Below are 18,834 nucleotides of genomic sequence, written 5' to 3'. Positions count from 1 at the left end.
GTCTGTCGTTGTTAGAAAAATATAAGGCTATGCGTTTACTCTTAAACTTTTTTAAGTTGTTATTAAAATATTGCAATAGGTGTCCTTCACTTTCATCTCCCCCCCCCACCCCTCCCCACCCCGTCGATACTCGCGATGCGATCTACAATATGTAAGGAACCTTCACAAAGAAATATATGGAACGAGAGAAAATTTTGAGCTGAATTATATCATTTTAGTTCTTCTGAAGTTTGTCCATCTCCACAACGCACGCTGACATTATACATACGGGCTCTTCTAAAAAGCAAGCTTTTTAAATACCTAAATGTTTATTTTTTTTCGAAGACCCATAAAAGACAAACGTACAAACGTATCGTAAGTACAAACGTATCGTAAAAAGAACAAACAATAGCTTATTTTCCTTATCTCAGACTTTATATATCTCTTATATGTACAATTCATCATAAATTATAACAGGCGGCAAGAATTGAAGGATGAGACATACTCATCGCTCTCTAGCACAATTGGTAGGTCTTACCGTTGTGGCCTGTATTTTTATGAATATAAGAAACACTGTCCTTGATATTATAAAAACGTACCCAACAGTTAACTCAAGGAATTCAAAAGATAAAAGTTTACGAAATTGTATCGACAAAAAGGGAATTGGATTATCATGAAGTAGGCCTATAAATGTATCCAATGGTCAATTTTCCTATATATGACGAAGTTGTTAATCTTATACATGATTTATACTAAATATTTAAACAGGTGTTTGTTTTATTTAAGTTTAATATTTTATCAAAAGAAGCTCAAAAATGACACACTGCAAAGGGTCAAAAGTTAAGAAATTGTTATCTTAAATACAGATTTAAAAATATTTTTAAAATTATTTATGGCACTGACTAAAATATTTTGGAGCGATATTTAATTGTCGATGGTTGGTCAAATAAGGGGAATGGTAGCAGTTTTATAACTACTGTGTAATTGGATCGTCGCCGTTGTTGCCATCTTCTTCGTTTTGGTCTTCCTCTACAGTCATATCTCCCCCATCTCCCCCATCGTCTTCTGTGTCGTCACTTTCATCATCACCATCATTATTTTCCTCTGTATCGTCATCGCCATCGTCACTATCATTGCTATCTACACTTTCACTATCATCACCGGTTCCGTCTTCATTGTCGTCATCTTCGGGTTCCTCATCATTTGTGTTTCCTTGGGCAGCGTCTTCTTCATCTTCGCCTCCTGTTAGTGGTAAAGGACCTGTCTCACCATTAATATCAGGAGGAGGAATATCCTCACCTTCAGGAACGACCGTATCTACACCTGGTTCATCATCCGCAGGTGGTTCAACATTCTCATCTCCAGGTACAGCAGGAGGTTGTTCGACAACTTCGTCATCCTCTTCTTCACTGTCACCGTCTCTTGAATTACTTTTGCTAGAGTGACTCCTAGATTTACTACTTCCACTTCTACTGCTACCACTAGTGTCTTCGTCGTTATCATCGTCACTTTCATCGCCATCGTCACTATCATTGCTATCTTCACTTTCACTTTCATCACCGGTTCCGTCTTCATTGTTGTCATCTTCAGTTTCCTCATCATTTGTGTTTCCTTGGGCAGCGTCTTCTTCATCTTCGCCTCCTGTTAGTGGTAAAGGACCTGTCTCACCATTGTTATCAGGAGGAGGAATATCCTCACCTTCAGGAACGACCGTATCTACACCTGGTTCATCATCCGCAGGTGGTTCAACATTCTCATCTCCAGGTACAGCAGGAGGTTGTTCGACAACTTCGTCATCCTCTTCTTCACTGTCATCGTCTCTTGAATTACTTTTGCTAGAGTCACTCCTAGATATACTACTTCTATCTCTACTGCTACCACTGCTGATACCGCTAGTGTCTTCGTCGTTATCATCGTTACTATCATCGCCATCGTCACTATCATTGCTATCTTCACTTTCACTTTCATCACCGGTTCCGTCTTCATTGTCGTCATCTTCAGTTTCCTCATCATTTGTGTTTCCTTGGGCAGCGTCTTCTTCATCTTCGCCTCCTGTTAGTGGTAAAGGACCTGTCTCACCATTGTTATCAGGAGGAGGAATATCCGCACCTTCAGGAACGACCGTATCTACACCTGGTTCATCATCCGCAGGTGGTTCAACATTCTCATCTCCAGGTACAGCAGGAGGTTGTTCGACAACTTCGTCATCCTCTTCTTCACTGTCATCGTCTCTTGAATTACTTTTGCTAGAGTGACTCCTAGATTTACTACTTCCACTTCTACTGCTACCACTAGTGTCTTCGTCGTTGTCATTGATACTATCATCACCATCGTCACCATCATTGCTATCATCACTTTCACTATCATTACCGTTTACATCTTCATTGTCGTCATCTTCAGTTTCCTCATCATTTGTGTTTCCTTGGGCAGCTTCTTCTTCATCTTCGCCTCCTGTTAGTGGTAAAGGATGTGTCTCACCATTGTTATCAGGAGGAGGAATATCTTCACCTTCAGGAACGACCGTATCTACACCCGGTTCGTCATCCGCAGGTGGGTCAACATTCTCATCTCCATGTACAGCAGGAGGTTGTTCGACAACTTCGTCATCCACTTCTTCACTGTCATCGTCTCTTGAATTACTTTTGCTAGAGTGACTCCTAGATTTACTACTTCTACCTCTCCTAGATTTACTACTTCTACCACTGCTGCTACCACTGCTGCTACCACTGCTGCTACCACTGCTGCTACCACTGCTGCTACCACTGCTGCTACCACTGCTGCTACCACTGCTGCTACCACTGCTGCTACCACTGCTGCTACCACTGCTGCTACCACTGCTGCTACCACTGCTGCTTCTTCGTCTCCTGATTGGTGTGTTTTCGTCTACGACAGCGTTTTTGTCATCTTCAGTCTCCTGTTCATCATTATCATTGTCGTCTTCGTTGCTGGTGCTGCTACTGTCTGAATCTTTGTCATCACTTCGTCGACGCAGTAGATGAATATCTTTAAAATCAGTTGTGGCTGTGAACGAAGCATGAAAATAACGTTTTATTCACCCATGAATAATTAAATTCCATACAAGTAACAAAGTAGAGTTAAATATGAGGGAATATCTATTTTGATTTACCATACCAGACGTCAGCCTTGAGAACGGCGATGTGGACTTTTTGCCAGCCGTAAACGAAAAAGATTTCCAACGTAGATGAGTAAATACCATTTTATGTTAGTTTTTTGCTTATGTTTGAAGCAAACCAAGAACAAAAACTAAACTGGAACTTATATTTCGAAGTGTAAAGGAAGTCTGTAACATTTTGAAATCTTCCCCTCAGATTTCCTTGTTTGGTGTGAAAGTTGGTCTACTACGTAGGCAGATTGTTATGCCAACAACAACGTTTAACAAAATAAAATGTGAAAAAAACCTAATGTTGAAGTGAAGTTAAAGCTTGATATATTTTAAGCTGATTTGAAGCGTGCTTGTAAGCAACCATAATTTTAGGTATAATGAAGTTTACGATTAAATATATCAAATCCAAAGAGCTTAAACGAATACTCATTGGTCAAGATCCAATTTTTGGAGTTGTTTCATTGTGTAACACATCAATCTGTCTTTCTTAATCATTGCTTTCAGTAAATAAAAACCGCAATTGGAATCCCTCTACAATTGAAATCCTTATTTATCGTTGCTGAGACCACTTTTTCATAAATTATCAACATGAAAACATAAAATAATAATTTTAGACTGTATCATTTTTGCTATTTGAATTCAATTCATATTTAAAGGAAAGCAAAAGCAGTCGGTTTTGAATTTAATGTATGACTTAAAGGTATGCTGTATTGGCCCCAAATATGCCTGATATTCAAATATGGTCACCATTGGTCAAAATTCTTAAACTGTTCTTATTAAAACCTACGAGGAAATTCTCCTTATTGAGACATTATTGAGACATTTAGTCATCTTGTGTGTTCCTTACAAGTGTCTGAGAACAATTTGGAAGAGTAAAGACTTCCATGAAAGTACTTTTGAAAACGTCTATCAATTATAGCGTGCTAACATTGGGGGCCTATACTGACTACATTTAATCCTAATAAAGTAAAGAAAAGTTCACACTTATATTCTATTTAAAATTTGACGATGACTTGAGATTAATCGGTATCATTTCATACGTTTCTTATTATACACTTTGTGATTTTTTAATCACAGACTTTGTTGTACCGTTAAAGCGACTCAGTTTCACAAGTATATCAGTCGTTAGAAACAACCACAACATGAAACAACATGACACGCATTAACATGGTTAGGGTGAACATCAGTGGCTCTCTACATATTGTCAACTTTCAATACATCTGGATACATTGTTCCGAGACTTAGACTGGTCAGGACAAGTCAATTAAAACCAAGATGGAATTTGTATATTGCTTTACAAATGGGTTAATTTGCTTTTACCTTTTATTTGGTTTTAAAAGTGCTGCGCTTCTAAAGGATTACTAATAAATGAGGATTACTAAACTCATTTCCAAAAAGTGTCCTCTTACCTTGAAGCAATTTCGATGAAATCGGAGCCGCTTCTGATTGTTCGTGTATCGCAATCAAAATTCCAAAGAGCAGAATAGGGAGAGCAACGAATAGCTTCATGTTGATGATGTTTCACCAATTTCTCCTTTCTTCTCTGAAAACAGAAGTACAAAATTTAAACGAGGATGCTAATGATTCATTTGCTAGTGGAACCAAAACTCAAGAGAGAAGAGTGTTGCACTAATAGCGATATGTGACTAAAGATGCGACTTTGATTGTTGGCTTTATGGGGCCACACATTAGCAACTTCTTAACGTCCTGCAAGATTCAATCAATAAATTGTCTATCATGCTGTCTCACTATGGGAGGCAAATTTTGTAATGCAAATTGTTTCGACTTTATACTATTAATGTCTGCATGAGTACTCGGTTCTCAAATTTGCAAGTTCTCCCAATATGTTTATAAATATGACACATATTATCAATGATTAACAAAGGGACTTTAATGAAATATTTGTAACTTCATATGACATGCTGCATTTTAATTGCGTGGACCAATGAACAAAACAATAGACTTTAAAACAAAACAAAATAAAATATTCTTACAGAAGGAACGAAGAACTGAAAATGGAATATCAAGTATAACTGACCAAACAATGATAACGTTTCGTTTCATATGCACTATCAACATGGCGCATACATTAAATGATCTTAGTATCAAGTAAATTACGCATGTAAAACAATTAAGTTGTTTCTTACTTTGAATAATACACAAAACGGTCAGCAAGATAAGAATCTGAATTCTCTTAATATACTCTGCTATTTTTATCGGTGTATTTATTGAGAAATGTTACCGAATGATGAAGAAATATACAGAACGTAAGCCATTCTTAGTGACAAAGAGTTTAATGCAGTGTAAATTTAACCGACCAAGCAGCCGATTCACACAAACATTACAGTAACAACTGTAAATCTTAAAACGTTGCACCAGATTTTGCTGACAAATCTGATATCTTGGTAGCATCTGTTATTAGGATTACAGTAAGAACTGAGGGTATGTGTTATCACAACAAATTCCAAACAACTGGATTTGTTGGAATTACACATATCTCCAGTTCTTACTGTAATCCTTATAGCACATGCTTTCGATTAATAGCACGATCAAGTTCTTACTGCGGTACAAAATTTACAAATACAATAGTAACTTTATTCTCTATATGTATCGGTTGGACCAATAGGGTAAAGAGAGCGTTTATAATAGTCTCATTAAACGGTAAGATGATTTTGTGATCGATATATTCCATATCATTAAAACTTGGAGTCAATGAACATATCGAAAACTTATCTATAACATCAATGGTTATCAAATCAAACTTTCATCAATACCTTATATAATACAGAATGGTTGTGACACTATCATATAGTATAACCCTCTTATAGTAAGTAATGATGGGTGTGTTTTTTGCTTCCATGCAGGTCTAATGCAGATCAGTATTGATAGGCGAGGATACACGCAACTACCGATACTACAGACTAATCGATACTACCACTATTAACTAATCGATACTACCACTATACTACTGATCGATACTACCACTATACTATACTAATCGATACTACCACTATACTACTAGTCGATACTACCACTATACTGCTAATCGATACTAGCACTATACTACTAATTGATACTACCACTATACCACTAATCGATACTACCACTATACTATACTAATCGATACTACCACTATACTACTAGTCGATACTACCACTATACTACTAGTCGATACTACCACTATACCACTAATCGACACTACCACTGTACTATACTAATCGATACTACCACTATACTGCTAATCGATACTACCACTATACTACTAGTCGATACTACCACTATACTGCTAATCGATACTACCACTATACTATACTAATCGATACTACCACTATACTACTAGTCGATACTACCACTATACTGCTAATCGATACTACCACTATACTGCTAGTCGATACTACCACTATACTGCTAATCGATACTACCACTATACCACTAATCGATACTACCACTATACTACTAGTCGATACTACCACTATACTGCTAATCGATACTACCACTATACTGCTAATCGATACTACCACTATACTATACTAATCGATACTACCACTATACTACTAGTCGATACTACCACTATACTGCTAATCGATACTACCACTATACTATACTAATCGATACTACCACTATACTACTAGTCGATACTACCACTATACTGCTAATCGATACTACCACTATACCACTAATCGATACTACCACTATACTATACTAATCGATACTACCACTATACTACTAGTCGATACTACCACTATACTGCTAATCGATACTACCACTATACTAGGAATCGATACCACCACTATACCACTAATCGATACTACCACTATACTATGCTAATCGATACTACCACTATACTACTAGTCGATACTACCACTGCCCAAAAAAAAAACAACAACAATAATACCAAATTTTAAAGAGATCAAACGAAAATAATCCACAATTCAACACAAAATCTTTATAAAGTAAATTTTTTAGACTTGAAGTAATTTTTTTTTAAAGTTTTCTCGATGGTATGTTTTTTTTTTTTTAACACGTGAATTATGTGTCCCTTTAGTTTGATCAACTTTAGTAACCACATTCAACCACAGCAAAATAAACCAAATATAATATGAAAGACTGCACTTACCACAATATAAAGACTAGTCTGTTTTTTTTTTCTGTCGGCAGGTATACTGTTTGTACAAGTCTAATCAGACTCAGACGTTTTCAAGTTTCTCTGGTTGTTGTTACTGGGACACCGCTGGAGTTTATGATGGCTGCTGGTCTAAACCTGTCATATTTATTAAGATTTGAATCCATTCAAATTTACGAAAAGTTGCCATATTTGGAACTTTTCACAGACGCATTCAAAATATGATTCATTAATTGTCTCTCAGAACCTGTTTAAGTTTGACCTGCATATACTCATAGAAATTTGACTCTCCACAAAGAATACATAATTATATGAATATAATTGATTGCAGAGTCACGTTTCTATGTATTTAACCCCCACCCCCCCTCAAAAAAAATAGGGAATATGATTCATATCTATCCAGTGTTTTATTTTTTTCCTATGGCGACCTAGCTAATATTTACTTTTAATTAACGGTTTCACAATCCACCAAGCAAGCACTAAACCTCTGCTGATGATAACAAAGCTTCACGAGATTTAACCTATGACAATACCGGACAATAACTGGCTTAATCTTGCGCATAAAAAAATAATTAAAAATCATATTGTAATATCTTTGTGGTTTGGTTCTCCTGGGAATAACTATTTCCAAGCCAAACACCCAGGACGGTTATTACAACGTATTGGCTTTACCTTTTATCTGCTTAAATAAGAAACCGTTATTAGCCTTTACAGCATATCGCTCGATTTTAGTGGATCTGTTTTTTATAAGTCAATGCAACCATTTCCTCCTAATATCTTGGTCTGGATAATATTCCAATATAAGTACCTTAAATCACCGTTTATCAGTCACATATGTAAGGATGTTTGTTTTATTTATTTAATTATTTTTTTTGCGTATAGTCTAAACTTAGATTAATATATATATATATATATATATATGAAGCCATGGTACATATCCCACTATGATGATAGTGACACTACAAATGAGTTCACGGACATGTGCATAGATCGAGGCTATATCCACGAAATATGTTCCTAAATTATCACTGAGTTTAGCAGAGATATTGGTTGCCATTAATCTTTTGTAATAAAAGATCTAAAGAACTGAATTGGTTGCGTGCAATAGCTGTATGAAGTTAATGTAAGGCGTTTACTCGTGTGTATTTATCTGTGAAGTGTGTGTTTGTATGTCAGTCGGGTACTCATGTATTAGTAAACCATGCCATGATAATAACAGCTTATTATCATAGCATTCTGTATATATGAAACGGGGCTTTTATATAGACGGCAATCACTTCTCAGAGTTCGTGCATGAAAGAAATGCCATATATGACACGGCTTCCTATATGGCTGAGGGCATTTTACAAACATCTTATCCCATGCGATAAGATTACTCATCGCCCTATCATTGTCTGCTTTCCTTAATTCTATTTTAATCCACAAAGAAGCCCGTAATCCTATCATGTATAATGGCGCAGGGGCGAGAGGTCCCAGACCCCCATCCTCGCCTGGACCACGAGTGGTCCGCACATAGGCAGGCTCTCATAATCAGGAGGGTTTCGTTTTTCGATCAGTTGAGGTCTTCCCCCCTCTAATTTGGAGATGGACACTGTATTCTTTCTATGTTTGTGCCGTACTTTTACCACATTCGCACATATAAGCCACATTTGTTGTATAGATGATGTTCTTGGATGCATAACCCATTTAAAAATTCATGACCAAAATATTTCCGAAAACGAGTCGAGAGCGTGCCTTGACTGTTTCTGCTAGGATTACAGGGCGCATCAAACTATCAATTGCTGCTAATGCTATGAATAATATAAATTATTGTTATCACGACAATACCTAATACCATATTTGTAGAGCAACGTTTACTCATGATTTTCCATCACATAATTTTGGAGAAATAATGGTAAATACTATGTAAAGTGTGAACCGGTCCCTTGGGGTGAGCATTAGGGGCAGCGAAAGAAAGTCCGAGAGAGCGTGGTACAATCTTCGAGAGGCAGTGGGACACAGTTGCCAACTCCTTTTCCAACATTTTAGATCGTGTGTGCATTCGATTTCCATAAATTCTAATATAGGAATGTATCCCCCAAGAAGAAAACAACTTTTCAATTACGATTTATCTGACTTTTTGAACAGCAGGAGGCTTCAGTTAGGTTTCTTTACTTTTTAGCAAAGGTGCACATTTTTAATAAAAAAAAAACGGTCACTTGTTTTGCAAAAAGAAAACAAAGATTTTCCAAGCCGGTTCCTTCTGTTTCATGGAAAGGGACACCTTTGAGGTTTTCACAAACCTGGGGAGGGGAGGGATATGTCATTTCTGGCTCCGCCCCTCCGGCGGACCATTAAGTTTGTCCTCTAGATATAAAGTGCAAGTGTCGGGTAATTAACTTAAACGTTTGAAGTGTTACCGCACTCTCATCCACTCTTACAGAAACACTCCGAATGAACCTTAACCCAAACTTAACCCAACTTGTCATACTGTTTATTGAAACGATGATTTTGCAGAATTTTGGATTTTTCAGCCATGTTGCAAACAATTGTTTATTGTTAGTAGTACAGGGTACATCTGTTTGTTCCAGACAACAGTTCAATCGATCAAATCAACGAGGTACCTATCACTGTATGCATGAATTGGAATGTATTGTATATGTATATGCCTGTATTCTTAATTGGAATGTATACTGTATGAAGGAGGTGTGGTAGCTTAAAATACTTCTCTACATCACTGCATTCGTTTATTGTGCTGACTCGACATTTTGTATCCTTATATTTAAGTTAGGTCCTTTGTTGTGCTTATATTGAAAGGAATATTCAGATACATGGTCATGGTTAGAATGAAATTCCTGTGCGAGCCTTGCAAGGCACGGCTCCTGCAGGTTAATTGGACCTTTTTAGGAAATACAGACAATCAATAGCAATTTAAAATATCGAATGAAATGAAAGACAAGCAGCACACAAATTTGGAAGTTTTAAATGAGTGAAGGAAACTACTTAGGAAAAATAATGGGAGGTTGCCCCAGAACTGACAAACCCACCCTGCCGGGGTGTACCCTTAAGCTAATTAATTTAAAAAAAATATAGTTCACGGTGACTGGGTTGTTCCCCAGAGGAGGACAATTCCGATGGGGTTTTACTCACAAGCCTTCCAGCCACCAGGTTCCTAAACAAGGGGCCCCTCCCTCTGCCGAAGCCTCCTCCCAGTTTAAAAAATCTAATGTATCTAGGGAACTTTTTAAATGATTTGGGGCCCGCAACAAGCAGATGAACTCCATTAGTTCGTAGAAGCCACACCGCCAATGAAGCGTCTCCTCCGAGTCCCTGCATCGCTCACATCGCTAGTCCAGTCTTCGAAGCCAGCCACCACTCATCGCCTCACTTAAAACATGCTACTTTCCAATCATCATGCAGCCACGTTTCTCTCCGACCCGGCCCTCAAAGTTCATATTTACACAATCCCAAATTTTATGATCTCAAATCATGGGGTTTTATTATTACCGGCCAGGGGCTTTCGCCCCCGAACCGCTGAAGCGCCTTACGACGGAAACAGCTATCTACCATGCAGACATTAATTAAGTAAGTACTGAGCCTTGTGCATTTATAGCGTTGAGCTGAGAGGAGTTGGAGGTCAGACAATTGAGTTGAGTTTTTAGTGTACGGTCGTAAAGATAGGATGAGAGAACATATTCAGCAGACATTTTGAGAACTTATATGGAGGAGACGAAACGCATCCACTCTATTACTTGAGAACATAATCTCAATAGCTTCTCTCTGTCCCTATAACTCGAGATGTGATTGATTAAATGTAATCTATTTCGACTGACTAAACCCTCCTGTCTTCTACCAAGTGGATCACAGTATAGTTGCTCTATTATATGCATAATGGCATGCCTTAGAATATGCGTGGTGACTACTTCAATAAGGAAAGAAGACAGTAATATAACAAAAACACCATTTCTAGAAAAAAAAATCCGAAAGGCTCATTGCCATGCAACAAATATAACACAGTGAAAAAAACAAACCTTTATGCCATTATACTTGTGTGATAATCACTATAAAGGACACACACATGCATGCATGCATGCACCCTAATACAGGAAAGGAACCTAAAAAACAAAGAAGGCTTAAAATTGGTTAGACGCGCAATTGCAATCTGTTTGCTGTACGTGTGTGAATACTACTTTGAACAAAACAGTAAAAGGGAACATGTATGGATGCTATAAAAAGGAGATAAAAGAGCTGATAAAAACATTGGACCCCATCACCACGAAGATAGACAGACTACTATATATATATTTCAAAACAGCTTGTTGTGTTCAGTTACGCTAAAGATTTATATACAGCAGAACGCATGATATATTTGTATTCACCCCTGCAGTAACGTCCGTAGTCAGGCTCAATTCCCCCTCCCCACCCCCCTCCCCTCTCCAATGTGCCAAAACTGTGGATTGTTGTGGTTCCTAGTTTTTGATTTGCAATGATAGTGTAGATACAACAGACTTGTAGTACGATTCAAATAGCATGAATACGAACAGAGGTACACTTTCGTTCTTGGTTTGATTACAAGTATACAAGGACGAGTACGTCATCTGCATTAGTGTGTGTGTACTAGATTTCCAACAACAAAAGCCCTGAGTACAATTAAGTTTACAATATCGTCAGAATAAGTACAACTACAGGCAACTATGCTAGAATAAGAAGTACAAGAACGGACTTACTACAAGTGGCGTGTACACTTTACGATGCGGGCTTACTGCAAGGGTGATGTACACTTTACGGTGTGGACTTACTGCAAGTGCCATGTACACTTTACGGTGTGGACTTACTGCAAGTGCCATGTACACTTTACGATGCGGGCTTACTACAAGGGTGATGTACACTTTACGATGTGGACTTACTGTAAGTGTCATGTACACTTTACCGTGCGGACTTACTGCAAGGGTGATGTACACTTTACGGTGTGGACTTACTGCAAGTGTCAAGTACATTTTACGATGCGGGCTTACTACAATGTTGATGTACACTTTACGGTGTAGACTTACTGCAAGTGTGATTTACACTTTACCGTGCGGACTTACTCCAGGTGTGATGCACATTATACCGTGATGATGCTGTTGCTCTCCACAAAGAAACTGTAGTACAAATATATCAAATCTGCTTCATTATATGCTTTGCTTCACAGCTTCGACTGAGATAACAAAAACCGTTCCGAATTGTGAACCACCAGAATAAATTTCTCTTCAAGTAACGTGTGGACATAAAACCGTGAACAACACTGGACTGTTGTTTACCCTCCCTCAAACCCAATTCTAAGCTGCAGGCCATGCTTGGTGATTACGTCTGTGCATGTTCTTCTTTTTTTTTTCGTTCAAGGAAGAGAACATCAAAATACAACCGGATAGCAAACATGGTTACAAGAAATACCATATTTAATTAACTGAAGCAGAGGGTTTTAATTCATCCAAATTAAAACGCGACAGCCCCGTTTTAGATGTCACTACTATCAGTACTTTCTTCGTCACTATCATCGCCGCTTCCTTCACTATCATCATCACTGTCATCACTTGTTTCGTCATCTTCGTCATCATTGTAATCATTATCGTCACTATCATCGCCGCTTCCTCCACTAACATCATCATCGTCACTAACAGTACTTTCTTCGTCACTATCGTCGCCGCTTCCTTCACTATCATCACCACTGTCATCACTTATTTCGTCATCTTCGTCATCATTGTAATCATCATCGTCAATATCATCGCCGCTTCCTTCACTAACATCATCATCGTCACTATCAGTACTTTCTTCGTCAATATCATCGCTGCTTTCTTCACTATCATCATCACTGTCATCACTTGTTTCGTCATCTTCGTCATCATTGTAATCATCATTGTCACTATCATCGCCGCTTCCTCCACTAACATCATCATCGTCACTATCAGTACTTTCTTCGTCAATATCATCGCCGCTTCCTTCACTATCATCATCACTGTCATCACTTCTTTCGTCATCTTCGTCATCATTGTAATCATCATCGTCACTATCATCGCCGCTTCCTTCACTTACATCGTCATCGCCACTATCAGTACTTTCTCCGTCACTATCATCGTTGCTTTCTTCACTATCATCATCACTGTCATTATTTGTTTCGTCATCTTCGTCATCATTGTAATCATCGTCACTATCATCGCCGCTTCCTTCACTAATATCATCATCGTCACTATAAGTACTTTCTTCGTCACTATCATCGATGCTTTCTTCACTATCATAATAATTGTCGTCACTTGTCTCGTCATCTTCGTCATCATTGTAATCATCATTGTCACTATCATCGCCGCTTCCTCCACTAACATCATCATCGTCACTATCAGTACTTTCTTCGTCAATATCATCGCCGCTTCCTTCACTATCATCATCACTGTCATCACTTGTTTCGTCATCTTCGTCATCATTGTAATCATCATCGTCAATATCATCGCCGCTTCCTTCACTTACATCATCATCGCCACTATCAGTACTTTCTCCGTCACTATCATCGTTGCTTTCTTCACTATCATCCTCACTGTCATTATTTGTTTCGTCATCTTCGTCATCATTGTAATCATCGTCACTATCATTGCCGCTTCCTTCACTAACATCATCATCGTCATTATCAGTACTTTCTTCGTCAATATCGCCGCTTCCTTCACTAACATCATCATCGTCACTATAAGTACTTTCTTCGTCACTATCATAGATGCTTTCACTATCATAATCATTGTCGTCACTTGTTTCGTCATCTTCGTCATCATTGTAATCATCATCGTCACTATCATCGCCGCTTCCTTCACTAATATCATCATCGTCACTATAAGTACTTTCTTCGTCACTATCATAGATGCTTTCACTATCATAATCATTGTCGTCACTTGTCTCGTCATCTTCGTCATCATTGTAATCATCATCGTCACTATCATCGCCGCTTCCTTCACTAACATCGTCATCGTCACTATCAGTACTTTCTTTGTCACTATCATCGCTGCTTTCTTCACTATCATCATCACTGTCATCACTTCTTTCGTCATCTTCGTCATCATTGTAATCATCATCGTCAATATCATCGCCGCTTCCTTCACTTACATCATCATCGCCACTATCAGTACTTTCTCCGTCACTATCATCGTTGCTTTCTTCACTATCATCATCACTGTCATTATTTGTTTCGTCATCTTCGTCATCATTGTAATCATCGTCACTATCATCGCCGCTTCCTTCACTAATATCATCATCGTCACTATAAGTACTTTCTTCGTCACTATCATCGATGCTTTCTTCACTATCATAATAATTGTCGTCACTTGTCTCGTCATCTTCGTCATCATTGTAATCATCATCGTCACTATCATCGCCGCTTTCTTCACTAACATCGTCATCGTCACTATCAGTACTTTCTTTGTCACTATCATCGATGCTTTCTTCACTATCATAATAATTGTCGTCACTTGTCTCGTCATCTTCGTCATCATTGTAATCATCATCGTCACTATCATCGCCGCTTCCTTCACTAACATCGTCATCGTCACTATCAGTACTTTCTTCGTCACTATAATCGCTGCTTTCTTCACTATCATCATCACTGTCATCATTTGTCTCGTCATAGCTTCTTCTCTGTCGTTTTAACTCAACCTGCTCATTTTCCACCAGTAACCCTTGCCCTACAGCTGTAAGAAATTCAAGCAATGCATACTGTAAAAAAGGGCACTTTGTCTATCTGTACTTATCGTTCCAAATTAAAGATGAAAATATGCTTCTAGGAATAAAATGCAAAATGTGTTGATTCATCGAAACATTGCGTGCATTTTGTTTGCATCTTACATGACTGATAAAAAAAAAATTAAAACTCATTCATAAATTAAAAAAATTACAATGACGTAAAAATCTTTTTGGATGGAGAATTCTTAAATTATGCAAACATGAACTTTGCCAATAAGTTACTATATCTTCAACAAACCTCCCGCTTTTCATATACTCGACCATATAGGTATGAACTGTTGAAATCTAGAATCGATTATTCTTTTGTAGAGATTAATGTTACATATTAACATGTTATCTGCGAAAAGCGTAATGACAAAACAGTTACCGTTCCGTAATGCAGACCGTTTGCACTTCTTTTTAATGGACCAACGTTACGGCCACATAGCAACATTCTCTTGGAACTTTATCTACATATCTTTTTTATTGAGATATAAATCTTTTATATTGCAAAAGTTAAACGCCGCTTGTAAAGTTGAATTCTTCAAGCGCTACTTCAATTCAATTCTTTATTTCCAGTGTAAATCATTAAAAATTTATAAATGGGAAAATAAATAAAATTATGATAAAGAAATAAAATAGAAAATACTAGGCATAACACTGAAAAAAAACACAATCACAACAATGGTTCTAGAGCACCATGCTGTATGAACATGGACGCCCTATAAACAAAAGAATTCCTATAAGGTTCAATCCTGAATCTGGGAGTTATTGCAGCATTCCTCAAATTGTAGTTTGTCTTATTGCACAGAGAGTTTATTGCACAATGGAGTGGGTGTCCTTCATCTCTATGGATGTTATTTAGTAACCTCTCAAATTCCTTCCTAGCAGCCGTACTTGTCAACATGTACTATTCCACAGGGGCGTCGGAAGCTATTTGGGATTGGTACGGCAGATTAGAGTGTGGCCATCTATCATGATTATCGGGGGACATTTGCTAGGTCAAACTACGCTACGCGCCACCATGATTGGCGCGTAGCGTAATGGAAAAAAAAAATTAAAAATGCCTCCAAGATTGCAGGAAATGGCACTTCCCAAAAAACAAGACCCCTGCCATGCCAGAGTAGTCACATTTAGCCTACTTGCCGTCATCATTATTTGCCATGGCATCATTTTTTGCCATTTTTTTTCTTAGTCCTACTTTTTTTCTTCTTTTTTTTTTGCGCCGTGAATATTGGTCCGGCTTTCGCCGGACCTGCCGTACCGGCTCCGACGCCCCTGGTCCAGATATAAGAGGAGTATTCATGTGGCTTTAATTCATGGTGTAAGAAAATTCATTGACATTCTGCATCTTTAGTATATACAAAACCACGTGATGACGAAAGCATCTGGCAACAGCAGAATTAGTGACGTCATCATGGCAATTCTTCACAATGTATAAAATGTAATAATTTTATCCAATGAAGAAGAAAATATCCTTGATGAAGATTTACAGAAAAGATGACATTCTTAATGCGGAGAACCTTAACAACTATAGCAACATTCCAAATCGATCCCTTCTCAGGGATAAATTAGCTACATAATTCTAACAGGAAAATAATGCTTTTGAAAAGAATCTTACATGATCACATGATCAAATACCAACTAGTACTTTCCCACCTCCTGGAGTAAAAGGAGGGTTTATCTAAGAAAAACAAGGAGTTTAATGATTTAGAAAGAAACAAAAATACATATCTGGAGTTGGGAGCAAGATATAAGAATTAGGGTAGAATATTTTACCCTCCTATATATGAAAAAAAGTCTCACATTGCCTGCCATCGGAAATATCCTTTAATTCCCAGTATAATTACTTACGTTCACGGAGATCGCCGAGCGACAGAGGAGCAGCTTCTGTCTCCATAATCAGTACCACATAGCACATGAAAACAAGAGAGATGACACAAAAGAAGGACTTCATGGTTGAGGATTGGTGCTTTGTCTACAGATGGAAGGAAATTATTAGAAGAAACTAATCAAATAGGTGGTACAGAATAAATGGTACCCCCATATTTGATATTGTCTTATTTCGATCAATTCTATAGACTAGCTTATCGAGTAGACTCATGTGACAATGTATAAAAGTCAAGCAGGGAACCCGGTTTGCACCGGTACCGTCCTGGACCTCGACGTCCCCGGCTACCCAGATGTAATTATGAAATTTGAATATTGACGTCATATATTATTGAACAAACAATTTTCAAAGTCTGCACGTGGTTTTTCTTCTTGTTTCTTTCCACAGAAACCTGCCGCGCTGCAATTAGGTAGAGTATAAACTTGGAGTTCAATACAGAAACAAGAATCAACTTGTAAGTTATTTCAATTCGGATTAAATTGATAGGTTTGATAGGAAAGTCCACTATTAAAGTTTATGTTTGAACTGATAGAAGATGAGGTGCATATATGTTCTACACATCCAAGTGAAACACATACCTTCGATTCCTACGGCGTTTTTCGAGATAACAACATTTGAAGTCGATTTACATTTCTACGGTTTGCCATACCGTACATACCGATGGGTTTCTAGTGGATAAAGCAGACACTTATAAACATGAATCTATGGACCTACAGACTAAAGACTTTACAATATATAGACCGTAAGACTATAAAACTGCTGAAACAAGATTAAAATAAAACAAAACTGTTAGCAAAGTGCTTGTCCACTAAAGAGCCTGTAACAGAATGTGTAAAACAAAGAGGGTCCGAAGTTTCGATCTTAGCAGGATATTCTTCAGAAGGAGATCCTGCTAGGATCGAAATGTCAGGCCCTCTTTTTTTACACAAAACAAGATTAACGTAGATCTTGATGTCCTATATGTGCTGTGGGCCAATGTCACAGGTTGATATTTGATTTGAAAAGTACCGACGTTCTTTGGTGACATAACATGCATCAAAACCAATTGTTTTTCCATTCTGTCTGTTAGAAGACTTTTATTTTGTAAGCACATCCATCTGCTTCACTGACATTTGTCAATCTTTTTTTTTAATTTCCGAAATGGTCAACTTACATCCCAGCAGGCAGAAATGTAATTTAATTAATGTTCGTACATTAATACTAATGTTCGTACATTAATAAATCTTCGTACATTAATACTAATACTTAAAAAATCTAAGTCCCGTTCAGGGCGGCGGAAAAGGATTAAAACAGTAGGAACGAACTTCGGAGGGCATGTGAAGGACTCTTGCAAAACATACATTTCAATTATGAAAAACGTCATTTTCATGGAATGTTTGCACAAATTCGAGGAAACACATGTCCTAAAAACGTGCACGCTGTCCCTCACGCCTCTATAAGTCACCCCCACCCCCTCCCCATGATTGATAAACTGAAGTAGTCCTTATGGTTTAATAACAGTCTATTGATAACTTGAAAGGTTTATCGCTGATACTTTCTGGTTATCAACTTAGCTAATATTTTGATCTAGGCCTATGTTAATGTGATACTTACCAGAAGAAACGTAACGCTAAATTTTTCTTTCCTTCCCTCTTATATATAGATATATACGCTTCTAGGTCTCATACGCGACACTCTATTGACTAATATATTATATTCGTACATCAAACGTTACGCTGTAAGCTATAGTGCACTTGTTATTTAGCAACACTTTGCAAGTAAACAAATGCAATCTAATATGTGACAAGCATGCAGATACATTGTAACCAAGCAACCGGAATAAACATTATATATATTACAGTACTTTCTAGGCCTATTACCATTAACATCTGACAATTGCACCCCTTCCACGCCCTCACTCCCTTCCCTGCAGACACACATGCCTATCACGAATGGCATATTAGCCATGCAGTATATTGGGTTGATAAAGGTACTTTAAAGCTTCGAAATAAACATTTTTGG

General features: G+C 37.7%; 1 protein-coding gene across 1 annotated transcript; it reads right to left on the bottom strand.

Moving 5' to 3' along the window:
* Nucleotides 1-392: 392 nt before the first annotated feature.
* LOC139959765 (uncharacterized) lies at nt 393-18,505 on the bottom strand. The gene is made up of 4 exons (XM_071957607.1): nt 18,427-18,505; nt 16,797-16,920; nt 12,704-14,911; nt 393-3,000 (listed from the first exon to the last, which is right to left on the bottom strand). The coding sequence occupies exons 2-4, from the start codon at nt 16,897-16,899 to the stop codon at nt 953-955; spliced, it is 4,359 nt and encodes a 1,452-aa protein (XP_071813708.1). The 5' UTR covers nt 16,900-16,920; nt 18,427-18,505; the 3' UTR covers nt 393-952.
* Between the last annotated feature and the right edge of the window lie 329 nt (nt 18,506-18,834).

The sequence above is a fragment of the Apostichopus japonicus genome, chromosome 19 (genome assembly GCF_037975245.1).
Source record: "Apostichopus japonicus isolate 1M-3 chromosome 19, ASM3797524v1, whole genome shotgun sequence".
NCBI lineage: Eukaryota > Metazoa > Echinodermata > Holothuroidea > Aspidochirotida > Stichopodidae > Apostichopus > Apostichopus japonicus.
This window is presented reverse-complemented; position numbering and strand designations above follow the sequence as displayed.